A 21,034-nucleotide genomic window follows, 5' to 3' on the forward strand; every position below is an offset into this window, starting at 1 on the left:
CAAATTCACAGTTTTTTTTTCCCCCCCGTGCTGTGTCTGAAGCACATCGACCTCCATAAATCACCAGCGTTCATCCCGGTGAGGACGTTTTCAGGGACAACAGTATCAAATAACCAAAACTGTTGAGGGTCATGAATTTGATGTAGAAAAGCGCCTTTTGAGGGTTTAATGGCACTCTGGCAAACTAAGCCTTTAATTAAAAAAAGAGTGAAAGAGAAAGATAGAAAGGAAAGAAAGCTCTGTGTGTGGTTTTAGCTTTGCCATTCAGCTATGGTGACAGATTCGATAAGTAAAGGTGAATTCTCAGGTATACAGATGTCGCATTATTGAATCAGACCTTTCTGAACCGTAGAGTCGATCACACACATGAGGATGCACCAGAGAAAACATGATGTGGACGACAGAAGACAGTAACTTGCTTGTTGTTGTGTGTGTGTTATGTGTAGCTGTGTAGCTGTGTACCTCTGCTTTGAGTGTTCAGTGTAAGACTCATTTTATTTTTCAAAAACATAGAACAACAACATGTCATTCTTATTTTTTTTTCTGTCCTAGAATAGACCTGGAAGCTTTAAAAGTTAGCCCGACCCTGTAATAGTGCTTCTGATGGAGGTAAACAGACCTCTTAAACAGAACATTTGTGCTTTTTTTTTGCCCAAAGTTCCACTTTTTACTTTGCTTTTACAATTAAGTTGGCTTGTTTTCCCAAATCAAACATCTTGAAATTGTTAAGTACTTGTTGTTGCGAATTACTTTTATAGACAGCAAAACATCCATTTTCACATGTTGCGTTCTTCTGGATGAAAAACAAATCCCAAATTGGCTTCCTGTTGCTGCCTAATTTGAACTGAACCAACATAAAGTTTCACAGCAGTAAGATTAGCTTTGCTTTTCAAGAGACAGCTGCTCTTACAGAAGATAACACTGGAATAAAAGTCAAAGATGTTGCTTGATACTGAAATTAAAACCTGCTTAAAGACGTTTAACATCAATAGAAACAAAACTATGTTGTATTTCTGTGGACGGAAACATTTGTGTTTTTCGACACAGGTAGGAGGATCTTTCCATAAACGGATGTTCACAATGAATTTTTAAGAGTTAAAACATATTTTAAACATCATTTCTCCTTGATTTCTGTATTCTAGGCATCATGGTGAAACCAGGAAACTACCAACTACTTTCATGGATAAAATAAAGTACGTTGTGAATGCTGGTCCCAGATGTCTGGAGCCGGTGAGGACCAGGTAAACCTGATGTTATCCAGCTTGTATGTTTTGGGCGAGATGCTGTCAGGGGGTCAAAATGTCTTCCAAGCAATAAACCAGAACACCAGTTATTTTAAAAAATCTTTACCAGAATTGCAACCATTTTTTTTTTTTTTTTTTTTTTTTTTTTTTTACTTTTTGTCACCAGAAACATTTGGCTGTAACTTCATACAGAGATTCAAAAGCTTCCAATTCATAGGATACAACATAGAGACATTTATTTCTTGTTTCAATACCCAAACTGTGTTGTTCTCCCTCCCGTCAGCCCCAGAAAGCAGCATTGTTCATTAATAACCAAAAAACAGGAAAAAAACCCAAAATAAAACAAAAAAAAAATGTCGGATTAGCTCCCGTGGTGCCTTTTTAGCCCTCTGACCTTCGTTTGTCCTTCCGTCCAGTCGTCCGACCGTCCACCCGAAACGTAAAATAATGCACAGGTGAGTGTGTGTGCGCATATGTGCGAAAATATCATTTGTAACAAAAACAAAAATAATCTAGATTGGTTTGAAACACCGGCCAAACGGGAGTCAGCATCCGGACTGTCTTTAGCAATCTGCCCTCCCAAAATCCGACCAAACTGTAGAAGAAGTTGTTTCCTGTCTTTTCTTCTTCTCCCTCTTTCGTCCCTTCACCTCAGCAAACACACACACACACACTCTCTCAGACACGCACACACACACGCAAACACACACACAGCCGGGGAGTTTTTTGTTTTGTGTCGTAAATCCTCAAGGTGTTTGAGGGCCGTACTGTAATTCTTGGCTGGGTAGACAGGGGGTTTTTCAAAAGGCGAGAAGAGGGGAGGGGGGGGGGGGGGGGGGGAGTCTGCTGTGGAGGCTCCTTCATCGTCGGCCATTTTGGATTCTCATAGAATCAGACGCACGGCTCGTAGACGTGCGGCGGGACGTTGAATGAAGTTCTTTTGTCGAAACTGAGCCAGAACCGAAATGTGACAGAGTTAATACAAAACAGGGAGAAGAAGAAAAAAAAAAAGAAAAAAAGTAAAATAGTTACATCATTCCTGTGTTCTTCAACTTTGTACTTGGTCACTTTTTGAATTCCATATATTTATATCCATATATATTTATATATATATTTATATATTCTTTTTACAATTAAAACACCATGGATTTGACAGACTATTTGGTTTCTTTTTGTCTAAGTAGGAGTGTTTCTCTTGTTTTGTAATTAAATGCACGTAAATATTTTTTTTTCTCTTTTTCCATACTGTCAGTCGGTGTAAAGGCGGCCACTCAGGAAGTGTTTATATGTTTGTATCCATACGGTATGCATATCATCAGCGTATGTTCAGTATTTCCATGATGTTACTTTTTTTTTTTTTTTCAACTCGGCATTTCCACAGATGCAGTACGTCAGAGTCTGTCCGACACTGTCAAACCGGAATGTCCTAAATCGTGCCCTTTCATTGGCCGGTTTGGCCCAGGTCTCTGTGTGATAGGCTGGGGCTGAGTAGCTGGGTCTGCGTGGGTCCGTTACAGCTCAGCGCTCCAGCTCCTCCTCCGTTAAGGTTCAGGAAGCAAACAGTTTCTCTGGCCTCCACCAGCGTAGCAGCCGAGCCGCCCCCGCCGCCGCCGCCGCCGCTGATCGCGCCCTCTTCCTGCTTCCTGTGAGCCAACGCCAACGCCCTCAGCTGCTCCTGCGCCTCCTCCAGCAGCAGCGCCACCTCGTCCCGCTGCTGGCCAACGGTGGACGAGCAGGAAGTAGAAGACAGCGCGGCGTGCGCTGCTTTCTCTCTCCTCTCTTCTTTGCCGGGTGCGGCTCCGCAGGTTGACATCACTGTGGTTGCTGGGGTGACGGTGGTTTGCATACAAGACACCTCGTTGTCATGGTGACACTGGACGGAGGGGATGATGGGGATAGAGCAGGAGCGAAACGGTGGTGGAGGGGAGTGGCTGTGGCGGCGTCCGGGCCTCCGCAGGCTGCGGGTGACGGGATTCGGATCGTGGTTCTCAGACGGAGCGCACAGGCCTGAACGCACCTCCACGCGGCCGCTCCAAGGTGATGATGTTGTCTCCATGGAAACAGGAGTTTGCATATGTAGGAAGGCATCTCGTCTGAGGTGGTCGCGTTGGTTCTCTCCCTGCATCTGGCAACTAGAGAAGGTGGAAATGAAGGAAGACAAGAGAGAGATAAAAAAAGAAATGGAGAAAAGGTTACTGAACTGGAAAAAAAAAAACTTCCTCACTTCACCTAGAGTAGAAGTTATTGTGTCTTTGAGTGCGATTTCAACTCGATCGCCTTTTCAAACTCCCACATTGAAACCCTGGCAGAATACACAGAGGGACAGCTCTCCACCCTTTGCCATCTCGCAAGCTAACGGAGGATGCGGAGGGGGAAAATGAGTCTGACATCTTTCTTTCATCTCTGTATATTCAAGTCTGCACACACACACACACATACACACACACACACACACACAAAAAGCCTCAAAAAATCTCAACTCCCTTATATAAGTGTAGAGGTAACAGAAAGTTCACTTTTTATATTATTGGTTTAATCACTTTAAATAAGTTCCAAAATGAGGAGTCTTCTTTCAAAGGTTAAGACTTCAGATTTCAGTCAAGGATGATTGAGGTAATCAGGCATCATGTGTGCTAATTTCTTTTTTTAAAACACAGAAAGAAATTACGGTTTAAATTAAACACCATTTGCTTTGTTTGAGAATCCCTTTCACTCTTCCTTAGAGATTGTATAACTCTGCCGATTCAAATTAAAACAGGCAGAAGTTTTTAATCTGCCTCACTTTGCCCTCTGTCACACGTCTGATGGCATCTTTCTTCTCAGTTCTCTCACTCCTCTCAAGTTTTTTCTCATTACGTCTTTGCAGATTTGACCTATTGTATCACCCTACCTGTCTTGCAGAAGTCTTCGGTATGTTCGTGTTTTCTTTCTGTTGCAAATCAAATCAAGATATCAACCTATTTCTCATTCCTGTGTTGTTCCTGTTCAGTCTGTCTGCACTTATTAGTCTCGGTTTGTTTATTACCGTCCTTGTGCACAACCTAACCGAATTAAACTGCACATTTTCTATCTGCTGCCTGTTCATGATTGATGACTATATGCATATGTTCACAAGACACATGGCGACGGAGAAAAATCAGGAAACTAGAGAACAAGTTTAACCTGCATGTGCAACTACATGCAGCTGGTTAGTAATCAGAGATCTTGTAGAAGCAAAAAACTTGATAATGTGTGGAATTGTACCAGAAGAGATAGATCTGGTTACAATCTCTGGAAAAGTAAGTACTCTTGTTGCCAGGTCGCTTTGACCTATGCCGATCATTGACACACCTAAAAATGTCAGGCTGCCAGACAAATGGGAGACATCTGGGAATAGTCTTTGCACACAGCGTGCAAAGACGAAATTAAGAAATGTCCTACTCTCATTGGTCAAAATCCAAGTGATCATTGACTCACGAAAGTGCCAAAAGTCACGTCCGCTTTGGTATAAATAGGGGTTGGGTGTGAGTTGAAAGGGGCTGCATTGGTAATTGTGTGTAATGAAATAAACTCCCGTTGGTTGTCTGCTCATCTCTCTGGTCTCAGCGTTTGGTGTGAACATCTTTAATATAGCCTGATTTGAAACCCCTATATAATCTCTCCTATTCCCAATCAATATATTTGAACTTTAACCTTCAGCTGTGGAAACTGACATGTTTAGATTTTGAGAAACTACTATTCTTTATTTTAATGTCAGTTTCAATTATTTTGGATGGAGGGATGCACTGCTGTGAGTAATGATGTTCTCCTGCACCCTGCTGCACTGCTGCCACAGCAATACATTCCCTGAAGTTTTTGTTATGAGTATACATTGTTATAAAAAAAAAAGTCAAACCTTGTTACACGTTCATATGTATGGCCAAGAAATTTTGTTTCTCTAGCATAAATTTAGCTGATGAAATCAGGTTTCTCCAATCTTTTACCCCCATTAGTAAACTATGCTTTTAAGGACACACATTTAAAGGATAATGCTGGAGATTTTCTGCATTTTCCTGATTGTTAATAAATCCGATGTGCAGAGCCAAACCAACAATGAATCAATCCTACATACAAGTATTGTGTGTCTATCCTGATATATCTTATTCCTCTGTGCTGTAGACCTCCGTGGTTGTCCAAAAACGATTAAAAATACATCAGTGAGCCACATTATTGCACTGGCCGACATGCTCCTTCGCCTTGAAGAGTTTGGGCACATTAGTTTGTTTAGAAACGGCTCCAACGGCTAATAACAGAGATCACATTTTCAGTCTCAGGAGAGTAGTTCTGTGTAAGGCAGACACCACTGAGTATGTGCTGTTACATTTGCAGTGCTTCACTAGCTTGTTGTGCTACATGTCCTAACAGGCCAGAACTACTCTGAAAACTGAAAATGTGATCGTTGTTATTAGTTTCTAAACAAACTAATGTGCCCAAACTCTTAGTGATTAGGGAACATGTCACCCAGTGCAGCGGTGTGGCTCATTGATTTGCTTTTAATAGTTTTTGGACAACAATGGAGGTCTACAGCACAGAGGAATAAGAGAAGGAATAAGAGATTTGTTGACAATAAGAAAAATATAGAAAATCACCTTATGCTTTAAAAAGTTTGGTTGATAAAAAGCAGACAGTAACCTGGTTACATATTAAATGCATGTAAACACACTGAATACCTCTTTAAGAACTATTCTTGTCTCCTGAGTGTCACGACCGCTGTCCAAGGTGCTGATTCTGGAGTCATCAGGTCTGTTCACTTACAGCTCCAAAAAAACAGATGTTTTGAAGTCTGAAAATAAAGCTGGTGGTTTGTTCTCTCTACAGCGGCATTACACCAAGCCTCTGGTCCCGACCTAACTTCCTTGAGTCCAGATATAATCTCTTTCTTCCTCTTTATATGACTGACCATGCCCTTCAGTGTTATCAGAGTCTAAATCCAGCTGCATTCTGGAGCGGCGCCTCATTATCTGTGTGTAACAATGCATAATCCTCTGCAAAGGCTGGCTTTTTCTGCCATGTCAAAACACAACCTGTCATCTCTCTTACTTGTAATACCCTCATCACACACACTTATGCTCTCCATCAAGGCGTACAAAAATAGTGGTGGGTGGAGAAGGTGCTTTTTCAGACTCTAAGGAAATCACATCCACACTTTATCGCCGCAGTATTTTTTCCGAGACATGAAAACCTCGCTGAAAACCACAGTGGAGATTTAGCGGGGCCCACAGAGAGGATCCCGCAAGCGATAAGAGAGGATGATGCGAGGGTGCTAATTCCCGAGATAACATTCACAGACAAATCTCTCTTTTGATGTGTTGAAACACAATCAGATTGCAAAAATCTATGAAGCAGAGTTCAAATATAGACCCTGAAGCGACGAGGGAGCAGCTAGAGGGGTATTACAGAGAGATTGTGTGCAACTGAGGTGAGATAAGTGACCAAGCTTTTATCTGTTACGGGAGCTCATTACATGTACAAGTGTTAACAGTAATTTTCATTAATCCATCCCCCTACAGATAATTTCCTAGTATATCTTGTCTGTTTGCCGCTAAATTCTAAGTAAAATCCCTATGTAACGTGACGCAGCGACCTTGCAACATTAAGAAATGTTCTAAGAAGCAACACGCATGCATTTATGCATACATGTAGGTGTGTACACCTACACACAGACACATGCAGAGGCTCTGTCTGTCTGTGTGAAAGCTAAGTATACACAAATATATATATTCATATATCTATCTATATATGATGTGGTGCAAAACAAACTCAGAGAGGAAGAAGAAAAAATACTGCAAACAGTGGGAAAAATACAAAAATGCATACAGTCTCTCCGTCAGCCATTTTGGAGACAGCTTTATCTTTAAATAGTAGTAACAACACAAGACTTTCTGTCTCCCTGTCAGCCATTTTGATAACGCTAGGCTTCTCAATAGAATGGTCAACCTTTCTTTAAAGCATTTTCTAACTGTCATATGCTATCTCCACACTCCTCTATCACATCCTTTTAGTTCCCTGCTGCTGTTTTTGTTCTTTTCTTTTTTCTTTTTTACTTTATTCTCATACGCTTTTCCGTCTGTGTCGGATGGATTCAAACTGCTTGTCTCTCTATTTCTGTCTCTGTTTCCCTCGGTCTCTCTTACTGCAGCAGTCGCGGTCAAATGTCTCCATGGCAACCCACACTTCCATACTATGGTGGAGGGATGCTGTCGTCTGTCTGTCCATCTGCTGTTTTGAGAAATTGTACATTAGAGAGTGAACCAGTGTGTAGGTGGGGAGAGTGACTGACTGATGGGGAGTGTGTAGGTCAGTGATGAGTGTGTGATCTGAATGACTGTGTGTGAGTGATTTTCTAAATGTGGACTGATTGAGTAAGCGAGAGAGCATGACCTCCTGGCTTTTTGCACAACTTTTTCATCTGCACATTTCGATGCAGAAAGCACGGATGGGCACCTTCTGTTAGAAGCGTTACGGCTGCCTTCAGACCGAAATCAGAGATGATGCTTCGGTGGGCTTGGAGACATTTTGCTTGACCAGGGGGCACTCGGACTGAACGAAACCAGCTAAATATTCAGCCATGACGGAGTTGGAGAGAGGAGTGCTGGGAGGAGTTGGTTGTGATGGAGTACAGAAAGCATAGCTTAGTGTTATCTAAAAGATTTTCAAAGTCATGGCTGAAATATTTAGCTGATTTCGATGTCAACTCAACTCGTTAGACACAAAACAAATGGACCAGATCAAGCGAAAGGTAAAGAAATTTCCATAATGTTGTCAGACACTTATAATAACAATCTGAACCTGTCAGTGGCAAAAACAAGCACTTTTAGTGGAGGTATATTGATGGGTGTAATTGCCCCATCAGATTACATTGTAGCCCATTTCACGGCTGTGGGCTGAATAGCTCAGACCAGTTTCAAAATTTGTTGTCCCCATTAGTCACTTAAACAGAAAATGATGGGAAAATAAGGTCCAGGTTAAAAAATACCTAAGCTTCCCTTTAAGACAAACTGAGGACACCTGAACACACTTAAGCTGACCAAAGGCCAAATGGGCGGCAATCGGGCCAACCAGAAGACACTCGGGCCGACCAGAGGGCACTTATACTGACCAACAATCACTTGAGGATGGACTTTGGGTGACCAGGAGACACTTGGGCTGATCAGAGGACACTCAGGCTGAACAGAGGACACCTGAGCTGGCTGCAGGGACACTTAAACGGCACCGGGGGCCGACGAGAAGAGCGCTTGTGCTAAGGAGAGGCACACTTAGGCAGCTCAAGTGTCCCTCAGTGGTGACATTAGAGGGAAAATGAAGCATGAAGCATGAAATATCCTGCCTCAATAAAGATTCAAACAAAAGAAAACCTCATTGCTCAGAGCAAAAAAAAAAAAAAAAAAAAGGGCAGGGGTGTGCACACTTGTTTCCCCTGCTTGTGCATACCCCTGAGTCTACATTATGCTATTTGCGTGCGCACTGTGCACACAGCGAGCGAGGGGAGTGTGTTTTTTGTCCAGCTGCGTCTATCTCCTCTTCCTCTTTCTATTAGTATGCATGTAGGTCATGTGAAGCTTTATCCTGAGCCGGGACCGCTGGGACCTGAACGCCTGAAGTGAGGCTTGCCGGTGCAGGTGGGTAAAGCACTGACTCATGACCCACCAAAAAATGGGTCAAAGCACAGCGCCTGTCTACACTGAATACATTTCTTGCTAATCATTTGCACCGATCATTTGCATTTCCCCTGGCTGCCGTCCACGCACACGCAGGTTTGCCTGAGAAGGGTAACCCTACTGTGTTACATTTGAGTGTTAGGATTTAATTGTTGGCCTGCATGCTAAGCCCTCACATTAAAAAAAAAAAGAGCTGAGAATCAGAATTTAGCACAGGCATGAAAAGACGTTAGAGAGAGGGAGAGAAGAATCTGGATTGCAGCCTGTATCGTGTCCTTAAAAGCACAAGCACCAGGGAAGCGTTTCCTTTGAACTGGTGCCACTGTACTGCAGACCACAACATAACGTGACCTTGTTTTTATCTTTGCTCAGCACATTGGAAAACAAAGGGATGGGTGGGAGGATCAAAAAAAAAAAGAAATGTAGACTCATTTTTTTTCTCTTGAAAAAAAAGAAAAGAAAACAACAACCAGAGAATTTGAAATTCTTTCTGAAATAGCTTTGAAATATCCACTCATGTAATGAAATCCTACGCTCTCTCTGTCCATGGCAGGCCTATATTTTTCAGATCATTGAAATGACTCAGCACATGGAGGGATACAGAGAATAAAGATGTAAAGCAGAGACAGAAAGAGAGAATGAGGTTGATGATTCAACTATGATTTCATGGATTGAATCTAAATATGTACCATATAAACCTTTAAAACACTCTCGCTGTAATAAAGCTCCAATTGCACCTAAAACAACTTTTGCCTGTTGACATAGAGAGAGCTTGTGAATAAGTTTTGATGGTCTGTATTACACATTAGACATTGTATCCCAAATAAAGTCACTGATTGATGTCACTGATGATAAAAACTATAAATTGAGTTGTAATATTCTCATTAAATATCCCATTTCACGACAAAAACACACGGTTTATGATTAGTTTGAGGTGTCATGTCACCTCTTGACTTCCTGTCAACAGTTCAATCTCCTCACCCTCTCTGTGCTTCAGCCTCCCTCTCAGATGAGTCGACTTCCTGAAGGTGTTGGTAGGCGGGACCCGAATACTTGGATCCTCCGATTGGATTTAACCTTCCTCTGGGTATGGGTGGAGTCCTGCGAGGAGCTGACCAATGGGCTGCCCGGGTTCTTTGATCCGGGCTGTGAGTCAAGGAACCACTTCTGAAGAAAAATTAAAAAAGTCAGGAGTTATTTTTTGATATAGTGTCTGATAGAAGATGCTGTTATATGTTTCTACTGGTATTTTAGCTGGTTTAAGTAGATCAGGTTCACTCAGATACAAATATTCAAGACCCAAACCATCATTTTTGGGTCTCGGATATTGCGGCGGGTCTGAGAGGACTCACTATCAGCTCTGATTATGTGTACCCTCATCATCATTATCATAGTTGAAAAATGTGTTTTTTGAGGCAAGCCAGAGAGAGTTTATTGACTCTTATTGCTACTCATTTCGACCGCGGCAGCTCATCAGTTAGTGGATTATCATGCTGCTGCTGGTGCCGGTGTTCTCTCTTCATTGGGGTCTATTTGGGTCAACTGCATTTGGGATCGGATTGAATTATCCTCGGACCTATTTGGAGACTGATTGTCCCCCAGCTGTTTTTGGATTGGGTTAAATCTTAATGCATATCAGGTTTGGGTAGTTTTTTTGCATCGGGTCACAGTATTAAATAATCTCTTAAGTGATGTCTGCATCAGTACATGACCACTGCAAAAAAAGCCATATTGAACTGAATTGGCTAGGAAAGTAATTTTCAAATGTTCCTCTTGGAACAAATACTCCCTGAAAGTAAGGAACCCAGGAACTTTGCTCATGCAGTAATTCAGGAACTGAACAACCTCTTTGTGCATTTGTTGCTTTGCTTGAGGCACAAACTTTGTTTTGCAACGAGAATACAGTCATAAATGTATTGTGATTGATGTTTGAAAGAAGAAAAATTGTTGCTGAGTCCTGCTTAGCTAAAGACAAAAGTTGCACTAGTCAGATATGCTGTTAAAGTCTCTGAGTTTCTAAAAAGGTTCTTGGGTGCCTGGAAAAATTCCTGCAGTAGAAAAAAGCTGCAAGTTCAGAGTGCTGTTAATTGGATCACTGGTTAGTCATGCACCATTGGAGAAAAAAAGATGCATGACTAACTTACATACAATCTGTCAAAAGACATTATGGAGACAGAAAATGTGTAAGTACAAGTGGCAAAATGTCCTCTTCAGTGAGTTGCTGCTTAAATCTATCATATTTTGATTTTAGGTTTAATTTTTGCCTAAAACGCTACTTGCAGCGCTCTGGCTCTGAGCCCTCATTCATTCATATTTAACTCTGCTGTTTTGAAGGATGGATTTGCTTTTTAAAAAAAGGGCTTCTTAGCTATAACAACTGGAAGCTCTGCACTTAATAGTGTTGGCAAAGGTTTATATAAAGGCTTTTCAATGAGATATTTCTGAAACACGGAATTAGCCTTGGACGGTGGTATCCCAACACACTCTGCTTTCCTGACAATAGTATCCAAGTCCCTGCATAAGCTGATGTGATTGCAAACAAATAAACCACCGGGGATGTCATTTGTGGTAAGAGCAGACAGACTCCAAGCTAAATAATCTTGTGATTAACCAAGTGCTTCAATGAAAGAAACGATGGTGAAGGAGAAAGAAAAATCTGGCAGGAGTTTAGCTTGAAAGGTTAGAGAAGTGGACTTCTGGGGTTGGAAGGTTGTCTGATTTTACTTCTGGAAAGTCTGGGAAAATCCCCTCACAACTACTGCCTGGATCCCCTTGAAAAAGGTGATTAATCCCCAACTGCTTTGGTGGAGTTGCTAAGCATTTAGAAGCAGAAGACGACGGGTGCGCTGAGAGGCTCTCAGATGTGAATACCCGTAACTGAACGCCGATGAAAGACAGCATTATGTGTGCATTTTGTGTGCATGTGAGTGAAAATTTTAAAAAAGGCTGCCTTTCATTTCAAGTCCAAAATGCTTTTTTTACTCCTCTGCACATACCTACACACACCTGGGACAGAGGTTAATATATTAGTCACTGAATACATTACTGAATGAAATTCCTGTAAACTACAAAAATAGAGTACCGAATAGATGGTCTGACGTACTATCCCGATCCGCCGGAGCTCCCTTCTCTTTGACTCAGCTCTTTGAATGTGTTTGTTCATGTGTGTTGTAACAGAAAATCCAGTCTTGGCAAAGAAGTGAATTCTAACTCTGTCAGAAGTAGGCACTCATGTGTGTGTTGGAGTGTGTTGCTACTGATGAACATGCCAAAGCCCAACGAGCTCTAACACACCACTGAGCAGTGTGAGAAAAAGCTTACTAGGATTTACACATCTGCGTTGGCTCATAAATTCCCGCACATGTGCTTCCCGTTTTATCTCTGTCCCATCTCCTCTGCGTTCATGTCCGTTATAGATATGCTTATTAACATGTTTATAGCTTTAATTATAATTACTATCATTCTTCCGTAAATCAGCAATTAGCTTTGGCTGCACTGTAATGTGGATAATTCAATTTCTCTCTTCACTGCGTCCATGCTCATTATAGGAAGGGACACTGAAGTTGCCTATTGTTGGTATAACTGTAATTATTGCTGTTTTCCGCAGTGAAGTGAGGTGAATGCTGTATCTCAAGTGTAACACTACACCTGTGTACGGAATATTGTGGGCGGCTGTGGCTCATCCATTAATCGCCGGCTCGCTCCTCTTGTCCACACACGTCATGGAGCGAGTCACCGGATCCCAAGTTGCTCCCGATTGACAATCCAGCACCTTTCATGTCAACTCTGCCTCCACAGGTACGTGGATGTGTGTGTGTGTGTGTGTGTGTGAATGGGTGATTGAGAGGCAAATTGTAAGGTGTTTTGTCCGTTTAAGGATAAGGCTGGTGATTTTATCTTATTGTCAACAAATCACATGTGCAGAGCCAAACCAACAATGAACTCGTCCTACTTACAAGTATTGTGTGTTTATCCAAAGCCTGATATATCTTATTCCTCTCCATTGGAGCCACAGCCGCACTGGGTGACATGTTCCTTCACCACAAAGATCTTTATGGTCATTGGTTTGGCTCCAAAGAGTAATAATAGCAAGTTCTCAGTCAGAGATTAGCCTACTACATTGTTAATTTCTAAAAGAACTAACATGTTTTGAACAGTTTTTGGAAAACAACGGAGGGCTACGGCACAGAAGAATAAGATATATCAGACTTTGGATACATGTATAATACCTGCAAGTAGATCAATTCTTTGGTGGTTTGGCTCTGCACATATATAAAATTGCCAGCCATGTCCTTTAATGTACAAATCACTTCACTTTATGGTAGAAAAGTGCAGTCCATTCGCTTGTTACCATGCATTTACCTGTGATGTTTTGCTGTGCCTCTGGAGCTGTTGGCTGGTGTGGTGGTGATGTTGCAGTGTGCAAAGCTGGACTCACAAACATTGCCCTGGCGAGACTGAGAGGACCGTTTGCAGTACTGCTGAAACAAAACCAGAATGCAAATAACATATAAAGAATCCTTCAAACAATTACTGCCAGTGATGTTATAGACATGTGCAAGAATGGGAAGGTGTGTCCAAACTTTTGACTGGTACTGTACTTTCACATCATGCTCATATAGTCTTCCCATTGAGAATAAAAGTTTCTCCTCCTTCCCAAGCAAGGGGTAAAGTGAAATTTCTTAGATCTCCTCTGTCTTTCGGTTAACCTCCCTCAGCTCTTTCTCACACATAGAGAGCCTTGGGGTTGGGAGTGGCTGCTGCCTTGATTCTGGGAGCTGATTGTCAGAGTTTAAATAAGGTCGAGTTACATCTATTTCTGCCTTTTTCCCACCTTCCTCAACATCACTTTTGCCTTTTCTAGGATCGAGGTAAATTCTCCTGTGTGGAGAGCAGAGGGAGGCTGCTGATAGCTCGATAAGATCTGCAGCACAATGGCTTTGCAGTTAACAATGGAGGATGGCAATATCACTCAGGACAAGACCTGCCAATAATCGCTTAATGTGGCAGCTAAGCCAAAAAAAATGAGATACCTAAGAAGAAGAAGAAGAAGAAGAAGAAGAAGAAGAAGAAGTCTTTGTCTCTACAAGATTTGACTCGTTAGCAAAGGAAATACAGCGAAGCATCCAGTGTTAATGTTTACATACAGTATAGAGTAACTACAACTCACTACTAATGAGTAGTTTGACTGCAGTCTAGACTGTTCCAATTGCAAGACAGTGGTTCATAAACTACACTCAATGATTTTATATCCAGCAAGATGACATTATCCAAGTATAAATTTATCGTTGGTGAGATGGTGAGATCCCAGCTGAAACAGTGGCACAAAGAATAACAACATCTTCTGAATTCTGTTGCAGAAATCACAACTTTAGCATCACAGTCAGCTACTCAAAGCCCCTTGGCCCAAAAGCTGAGGAACTTTCTGAGCCCTGTCTCATGCAAAGTCTGTTTGAATGACTGAAGCTCTACATAGCTGTGACCAAGGTTTGGATCCAGACTTTGGTTCAGATTAGAAAGATTGTGGTTTTTGGGTTAAATATTAATAAAATCACTGTAGACTATTTTCTGTATTTACCCAAGACTGTGATCTCTCCCTAACCTTAACCAAATACCACCGATGCCTAAACATTTCTATGAAAAGTTTAATTGTGCTCCACTTACTACCAGCAGATCTTGTCCTGCAAGACGAAAAACAATTAAAATATGTTGTCAGTGAACATTTCTCTCATATGTTCAGTATCAAAGTTTTAATGATTTGTCACATGTGTTAATTAACAACATTGCCTCATTATGTTGACAGAAAATGTCATTCGAGTGGCTTCATGTTGCCAAAGCGTATTCGCTGTTGCAATTTAGTCGCATATAAATGTAATTTCTAAGAGACAGAGTTGCCAGTAGGGTCATTAGAGGGTCCATTACATAATCTTACACCACATTATATAAGGAGTTCCTCTTTTATCTAGCACACTGACTAAATTAATTTTTGACCACTAAGCAATTATGTTTAGTATTAAGCAAATACTCCTCAGACCTAAATCTTTTAAAATCTTTAAAATAAACTGTGGTTACAACCTTTATTGAGAAGTTTGCATGCACATAATTTGCATCTGCCTCACAACTATTGTTGCGTATTATTCCTGCTCTCTGTGCTATCTCTCATCTGCATCATACAGAGCAGAAATAGCATGAAAGTATTCATTAAAAAGCCCTTTCAAAGCCTGGATTCATCACAGAGGGGAAGTTGATTAGTAAATCTATGCAATTAAGCTCTCAGTGCGTCTTTGTACTGTGGGATATCAAAAAATATCAGAATTTAAATACTTACAGAGACGGTGAATTAACAGCACCCTGTATTTAAGATTCCCTTTATACAGTATACATGGTTGTCACAGTCCTTTAATAAATTATATCTTTGTGGAGCTTTTAATGTAGATTTTTTTGTTGAGACTAAAAATAAGTTGATGCCAACTCTATGGTAAAGTTTGACGCTGTAGTTCATGGTGTTCTACATTGAAAAGCGTACTTGCTATTGTAAGTGTAACCTAGCTAGTTTAGACTTTTTTGGCGGCTGGACTGAACAGGTTGCCTCGGAGGTTTCTGACCAGATTTATCACAAGTCCTTTAATGTGTTCAGAAATGCACTCTGCCTTCAATAACAATGTATATCTTCTCTTTATTGCTCTCCATCCTCCTCGAAATCTCTTTCTCATCCGCATCGATCCCTCTTTTGTCCCCTCTCCCTTCCTCCTTCCTTCTTGTAGCCTTCATGACACAATGTCTAAATCAGCACCACTGTGATACTATGTAGGTCCCAGGTTCTCCCTTTTAACCCCCCCCCCCCTCGTCTCTGGAGAGACACAATGTACAATGAAACAAAGCAGCTCTTTGATTCTATGCTTCACAATGCGTTCTACAAGGCAGAGTCACTCAGTTGCACAGCAGCAAAGATCTACTGCGAACTCCTCAAAAGAACACGGGACAAAGCAAGAAAGTGTTAAAACCAACTTTAAAAGATTCAAGGAGAATGGCGCCGGTTCGATTTTTTTATCTGCCACATAAACCAAATCTGTGGTTTGTATCTTTCTGATGATGACAGTTTTCTTTCCTTTTCTTTTTGCATTATCTCAGCATTGTCTAGACAGTTACTTGTAGACTTTTGTAACATAAGGTAAGATAGACCTATTTTTGTGCAATGTCTTGCTCCCAAAGTACATTTATTCCTTTTTTTCTTTATACAAAGTTTTTAGTTTGATGTCTGACTAACAAGGTTGTCACTGACGCAATCCCTTTTGAGGACCCACGGCAGGACACCAGCCTCATTAGTGTCACACATGCTGCCATGGTTATGTGACTATTCAGACGTTTGGAGGCTAATTTGTACTAATAAAACTATGACTATGACTTTCTTTTGGAACTTAAAATTCATACTGTATATAGATTACCATCTCTACTGAAGCAGAAATGCAGACGGTCAGAAAGCAGGTTTATCAGGAACTAATAAAAATCTTTAAATCTTGATCTTTGACAACTTAGTTTAAACTTTCACATCTGAGTTTCACATTTTGATAAGAAAGAAGAGCTTAAACTGCAGCGTATCTCATGTGCTTACATCACTGCTCACCCTGTTCTTACGTTGGAACCAGAAAAATTTCACTCGGCATGAGTGCAGCTTCACTGATCTCTCAAGGGAAATGTAACGATACATACAACCTGCAGTCCGCAGCCTTACAAATCTGAGATTTACTAAACTTGGAGAACGAGTCCGGTCATTCCTGAGGGGATTTCCAGAACTATTTGACCGTTCTTTTAAAAAAAAATCTTTCTCTTTTGAGATCTAGTATTAATGTAACACAAATCAAATATGTTTAAAGGAGTTATCAGTTAAATCCAACACCACCCTGTTGCATCTCCGTCTGCGGTCTGACTGCTAAAATCCCTCTCATCTCTCCGCTCACCCTCTGATATTCCGACACCACGCACGCTGGAGCTGCTAATTGATACAGAAGCTTCCAGTGAACAGTTTCTGGTTTCTCAGCCTGTGATAAAAGAGAAAATATGAATTTCAACAGTGGAACATTTACGCTGGCGACCTAAGAGAGTGGGCTACAATAATTCAAACAGGAGGAGGATCTGTTAACGCTCGGATGTGCTGTTAATTAATTCATGATTAAGAAGAAATGGATGCCGGTATAATCGACACTGCTTGTCATAACAGAGGGAGTGTCCGAGTTCATTGACTTTACGCCGCTTTGCTTTTACAGCTGTAGAAAGACAAAGACTTGTGTTTGACTTATTTATCCGTTGAACACTCACAAAGAGCTCTGAAGTGTCTCCAGTTTGTTAATATTGACACTGTGTGCGGTTCAGCGTCCATTTTCTTTCTGTTTGAAAACAGATTTAAGCTCTAGAAAAGGCTGAATGAGGAAAAAAAAAAAACTGTGTGCATGTGTCATACAGCAATACTGACTGTTTATAGAGGTCATCAATAAAATTGTAATGTTTTGCTCGCACAGCTGCAGGCAAAGAAACTGATCTTTAGCTCCATAAACGTGAGCAGCTTCAGCCAGCAAAAGTAATCATCGCATTGACAGGCGACCTCCTGCTGAGTCTGGACATTTGTAGTGGAAGGAGAGGATGTAATAGCATGTATTAATGGATATGTTTGTGTGTGTGTGTTCTATAATGGATGTTTTAATCTCTGAAATAGGGGCTAGCATACACTGCATGCCTCTGGCACTGACGGTTTTTTTAACACTGACGTACTATCTGGAGAGAACCAGGAGACGGTTTTTATGATTTGTGCAGAGATGCTGGCATTAATAAGGCAGCTTTACAGCACTGTAAACACATATACAGCTACACACACACACACTGTAGTTATAGAGGCTGGAGTGAAACAGGTTCAGGATGGTCTTGTTCATGACAGAGACAGAACTGATTTAATTACGTGTTCCTGCAATGACAGACAGACTAGGTGGAACACCTGTGGAATACATGAGAGGATAATGAAACCTGATTGATAGAGAAAGACTGTCTCACTAAGAGACAGTCTTTAGTTCATTGCTTAATCAAATACATCCAACAAAGGGCCCTGCGGTACTAATTAGAGGTGCTCATTTTGTATAACTGGCCACTGCTGGAAAGTTCTGCTGCCTTTGTACGACCTACCTGAATATGTAAGGTATTTATCTACCAGTGCATGTGCTTAAACACGATATTAAAAAGTAAAAATCCAATTTAAAGTTAGATATGGTAACATGAAATGGTGATTCAGTGACAGAGACGGAGAGAAATTCAACACATTGTGTGTCTTCACGCTCCTAAAACACCACTGACCCTGGCCTTCGTTGCTCTTTGTTCAGAAATGTTGGTAATTGATTGCCTGCAGACAGAAATCAATGCGATTCCGCGTGCATGGGCACGAATTAAACAAATAGAATTCATTTGCATGTAAGTTTCCTGAAGGCACTTGGTGAAATTAAATAAGACACGATTTAAAAACAACATTTATACACTAAAGATCAGCCTTGTTTTTCTAAACAATAGAGTCTGTAGAGTCAGTAAACAATAATCAGTAATTCATGGGCCAGTGCAAACAGAGCAATTAGTAAAATAAGAGCTAAAGGTCTACTTTTAAATTGTTTTCATATTCTATGTTGTAATATCTGTCTCATCGTATTTTATTCTTTCCTGTTGTTGTGAGGAGAGATACTGTAATTATAATTATGCAAAATAACAACTAACTATTAAGTATCATACATATGCAATATTTAGTTAGTATGGTTACTCTAGATTTGGCGAGATATTTAACATTAAAAGCTGTTTCCACATTTATCTACTGAAAGGGGAACGTTTCTTTGTGCACACCTTTAATCTGACTTGAACACCTGCACATATGAGCTTGATTTTGTGACATCACAGAAAATCTGGAGCCAATCGTGGTCAAATGTGGAAACGAGATGTCTTCATTGGGAACAGACTTTTCAGAAATGTAAGATACATCTTGTGTCCAGCTGTTAAACCTTTGAAAAGAAAAATACTTGCATGCTTATAGATTCTGGATTTGTAAATAAGTGAAAAAGAGTAGGGGTCATTTTAAGAATATTTAATTAGATAATTGAGCTTTTTTTTTTGTGGAAAACAGACCCACATTTACTGAAGAAAGAACAGGTTGCAAAGAAAGCTGCCTCTCTTTTTATCTGGCTAAATATACCAACAACAACAACAACTTAAAGATAACTTGAAAAGTGTTCTTTCTCAATAAAAAGCAGTGGGATTTACTGAAGTGGAAAGCTGTAAAAGTAGACCTGTAGAAGTAGAGATATGAGTCTAATCAGCCAAACACCAAACACCTGTGCAGGTTTCCACTGCCTGTAAACTCAAAACAGTTTGGCTGAGAGAGGAGGATGCTGTCTAACCTTACTAAAGCAATTAAAGTAAAAAAAAAAAAGTCCAAACTTTTAATCAATCAGAGTTTTTCACTGTGGTTTGCAGCACGAGGGGCTGGATATGATGTTTTATACAGTACACTGTATGTGTTTACATCATGTTTAAATGAAGAGATACGTGCGATATGTGCGTGTGTAGAAAGATTTAAGCTTTGAGTTACAAATGATGAGAATGAAATCCATTAAGGTTCATAACTTAAAAAAGTAGAACTTCTGTCGATTAGATTTTAGGTTCTGATTTTAAAGGAGGCATGGCTGAATATTTGGATATTCATGGTTTAAATATTTAACTAGCTGACCAAATTCACATCCATTATAAAGCCAAAAAACTCATAAAAAAAGCACAAAACCTAAAGTTCTCAGAAAGTATGAAAAAGATATCACGAAGTGGAGCTGAACTAATAAAGTGCAGTGACCTATTTAAAGTTTGAACGAAGGTCTCGAGCTGAAAGAAGATGTGGGAAGAGTTCAAAAAAAGCAGTGACTTTGAACATTCCTCCCATTGACTTCTATTATGAGAAAAGCAGAAAGAAGTGTTATGGATTAAGAAAAGAATAAAAGATATTAAAGTGAAGGTAATAGCAATAATGCCCTACAAGAGCTAAACATTGTCAAATTGAGGTTGATTTTCTAGTTGAAAGAATGCACTCATAGTAGTTCAATGTTAATAAATAAAGGCGGAGTAATAAAGAGCAAGAACAACATCGGTGTGATTAGTCTCAGCGCACCAAATAGACCTGCTACTTATCAGTAACTGATCTGTTTTATTATGGTGTTTCAATTTTCAGGTTGATAGATATGTACATGAATACATTTGCATGTACAATGTGAGCACAAATTGCCTTTTAGTTTATTGGCTTGTATCTGCAAATTAAAGAAGAAGTGAGACCTCTTATTTATTCTTAGCAACTGTGACATTTAGGTTGAAATTGAAATGAAACATGATGCATTTCTAATGGTTACAATACCCAATTTATTTGCCTGAAATATAAACATTCCTCTTCTGTAGCAAAATAATGTAGTTTTTCTGTCCTGAGCTACTCAGACATTGAGAGCAGCATAATATTAAATCTTTAATAAGTGCATCACTTTGATTGTAGCATTTCTAATTTCATGGCATCTAAGATCTGAACTGAAGAGGAAGGTTGGATTGCTGCCATTCCCTTGATCTCCATGTAGGTTTGGGGAGCCAGTTTGTTTGTCCTTGGCAGACTGCTCAGCCTTGGTTAGCTCTATTTCCAAGCTATATCTTAGATATCTGAACCCTTTGTGAACTGAAACTCAAGCGGAGATCCACAGGCGGGAATGTTCTTATGTTTTAAAGTCTGAGCTCAAGATTATAGTCGACAAGGCCAGTGCAGTCCTGCTACACTCAGTCACTTGTACTTATGTGACCTGTTGTTTCAAGTGAAGCACTGGATCATATTAAACAGAGGCTGGGACACCACACTGGACAAGTCCTCATACTTAGCTCCCTTGTCAATACCTTCAGAAGCAACCCAGACCATTACAACCGTTAGCTTAGCACAAAAACCGGAAAGAGGGGGAAACAGTTAGCCTTGCTCTGTCCAAAGGTAACAAAATCCGTCCACCAGCACCTCTAAAGCTCACTAATTAACATGTTATAGTATCTTGTTTGTTTAATCTGTATGAAAAGTCTTTG

General features: G+C 40.4%; 1 protein-coding gene across 2 annotated transcripts in view; it reads right to left on the reverse strand.

The window, feature by feature from the left end:
• Positions 1 to 243: 243 nt before the first annotated feature.
• The window catches only part of LOC122996934 (pro-neuregulin-3, membrane-bound isoform), a 385,190-nt gene continuing 364,399 nt past the window's right edge, over positions 244 to 21,034 (reverse strand). The window contains exons 7-9 of one of the 2 annotated variants that reach the window (XM_044372740.1): positions 13,283 to 13,398; positions 9,902 to 10,087; positions 244 to 3,376 (exon numbers count right to left, since the gene is read on the reverse strand). In XM_044372740.1, coding sequence (XP_044228675.1) covers positions 2,686 to 3,376; positions 9,902 to 10,087; positions 13,283 to 13,398 — 993 coding nt within the window. In that variant the 3' untranslated portion in view covers positions 244 to 2,685. Of the gene's footprint in view, positions 3,377 to 9,901; positions 10,088 to 13,282; positions 13,402 to 21,034 lie in introns of both variants that reach the window. The other variant, XM_044372739.1, reaches the window with a different exon arrangement.

Source organism: Thunnus albacares, chromosome 14 (assembly GCF_914725855.1).
Source record: "Thunnus albacares chromosome 14, fThuAlb1.1, whole genome shotgun sequence".
Classification (NCBI taxonomy): domain Eukaryota; kingdom Metazoa; phylum Chordata; class Actinopteri; order Scombriformes; family Scombridae; genus Thunnus; species Thunnus albacares.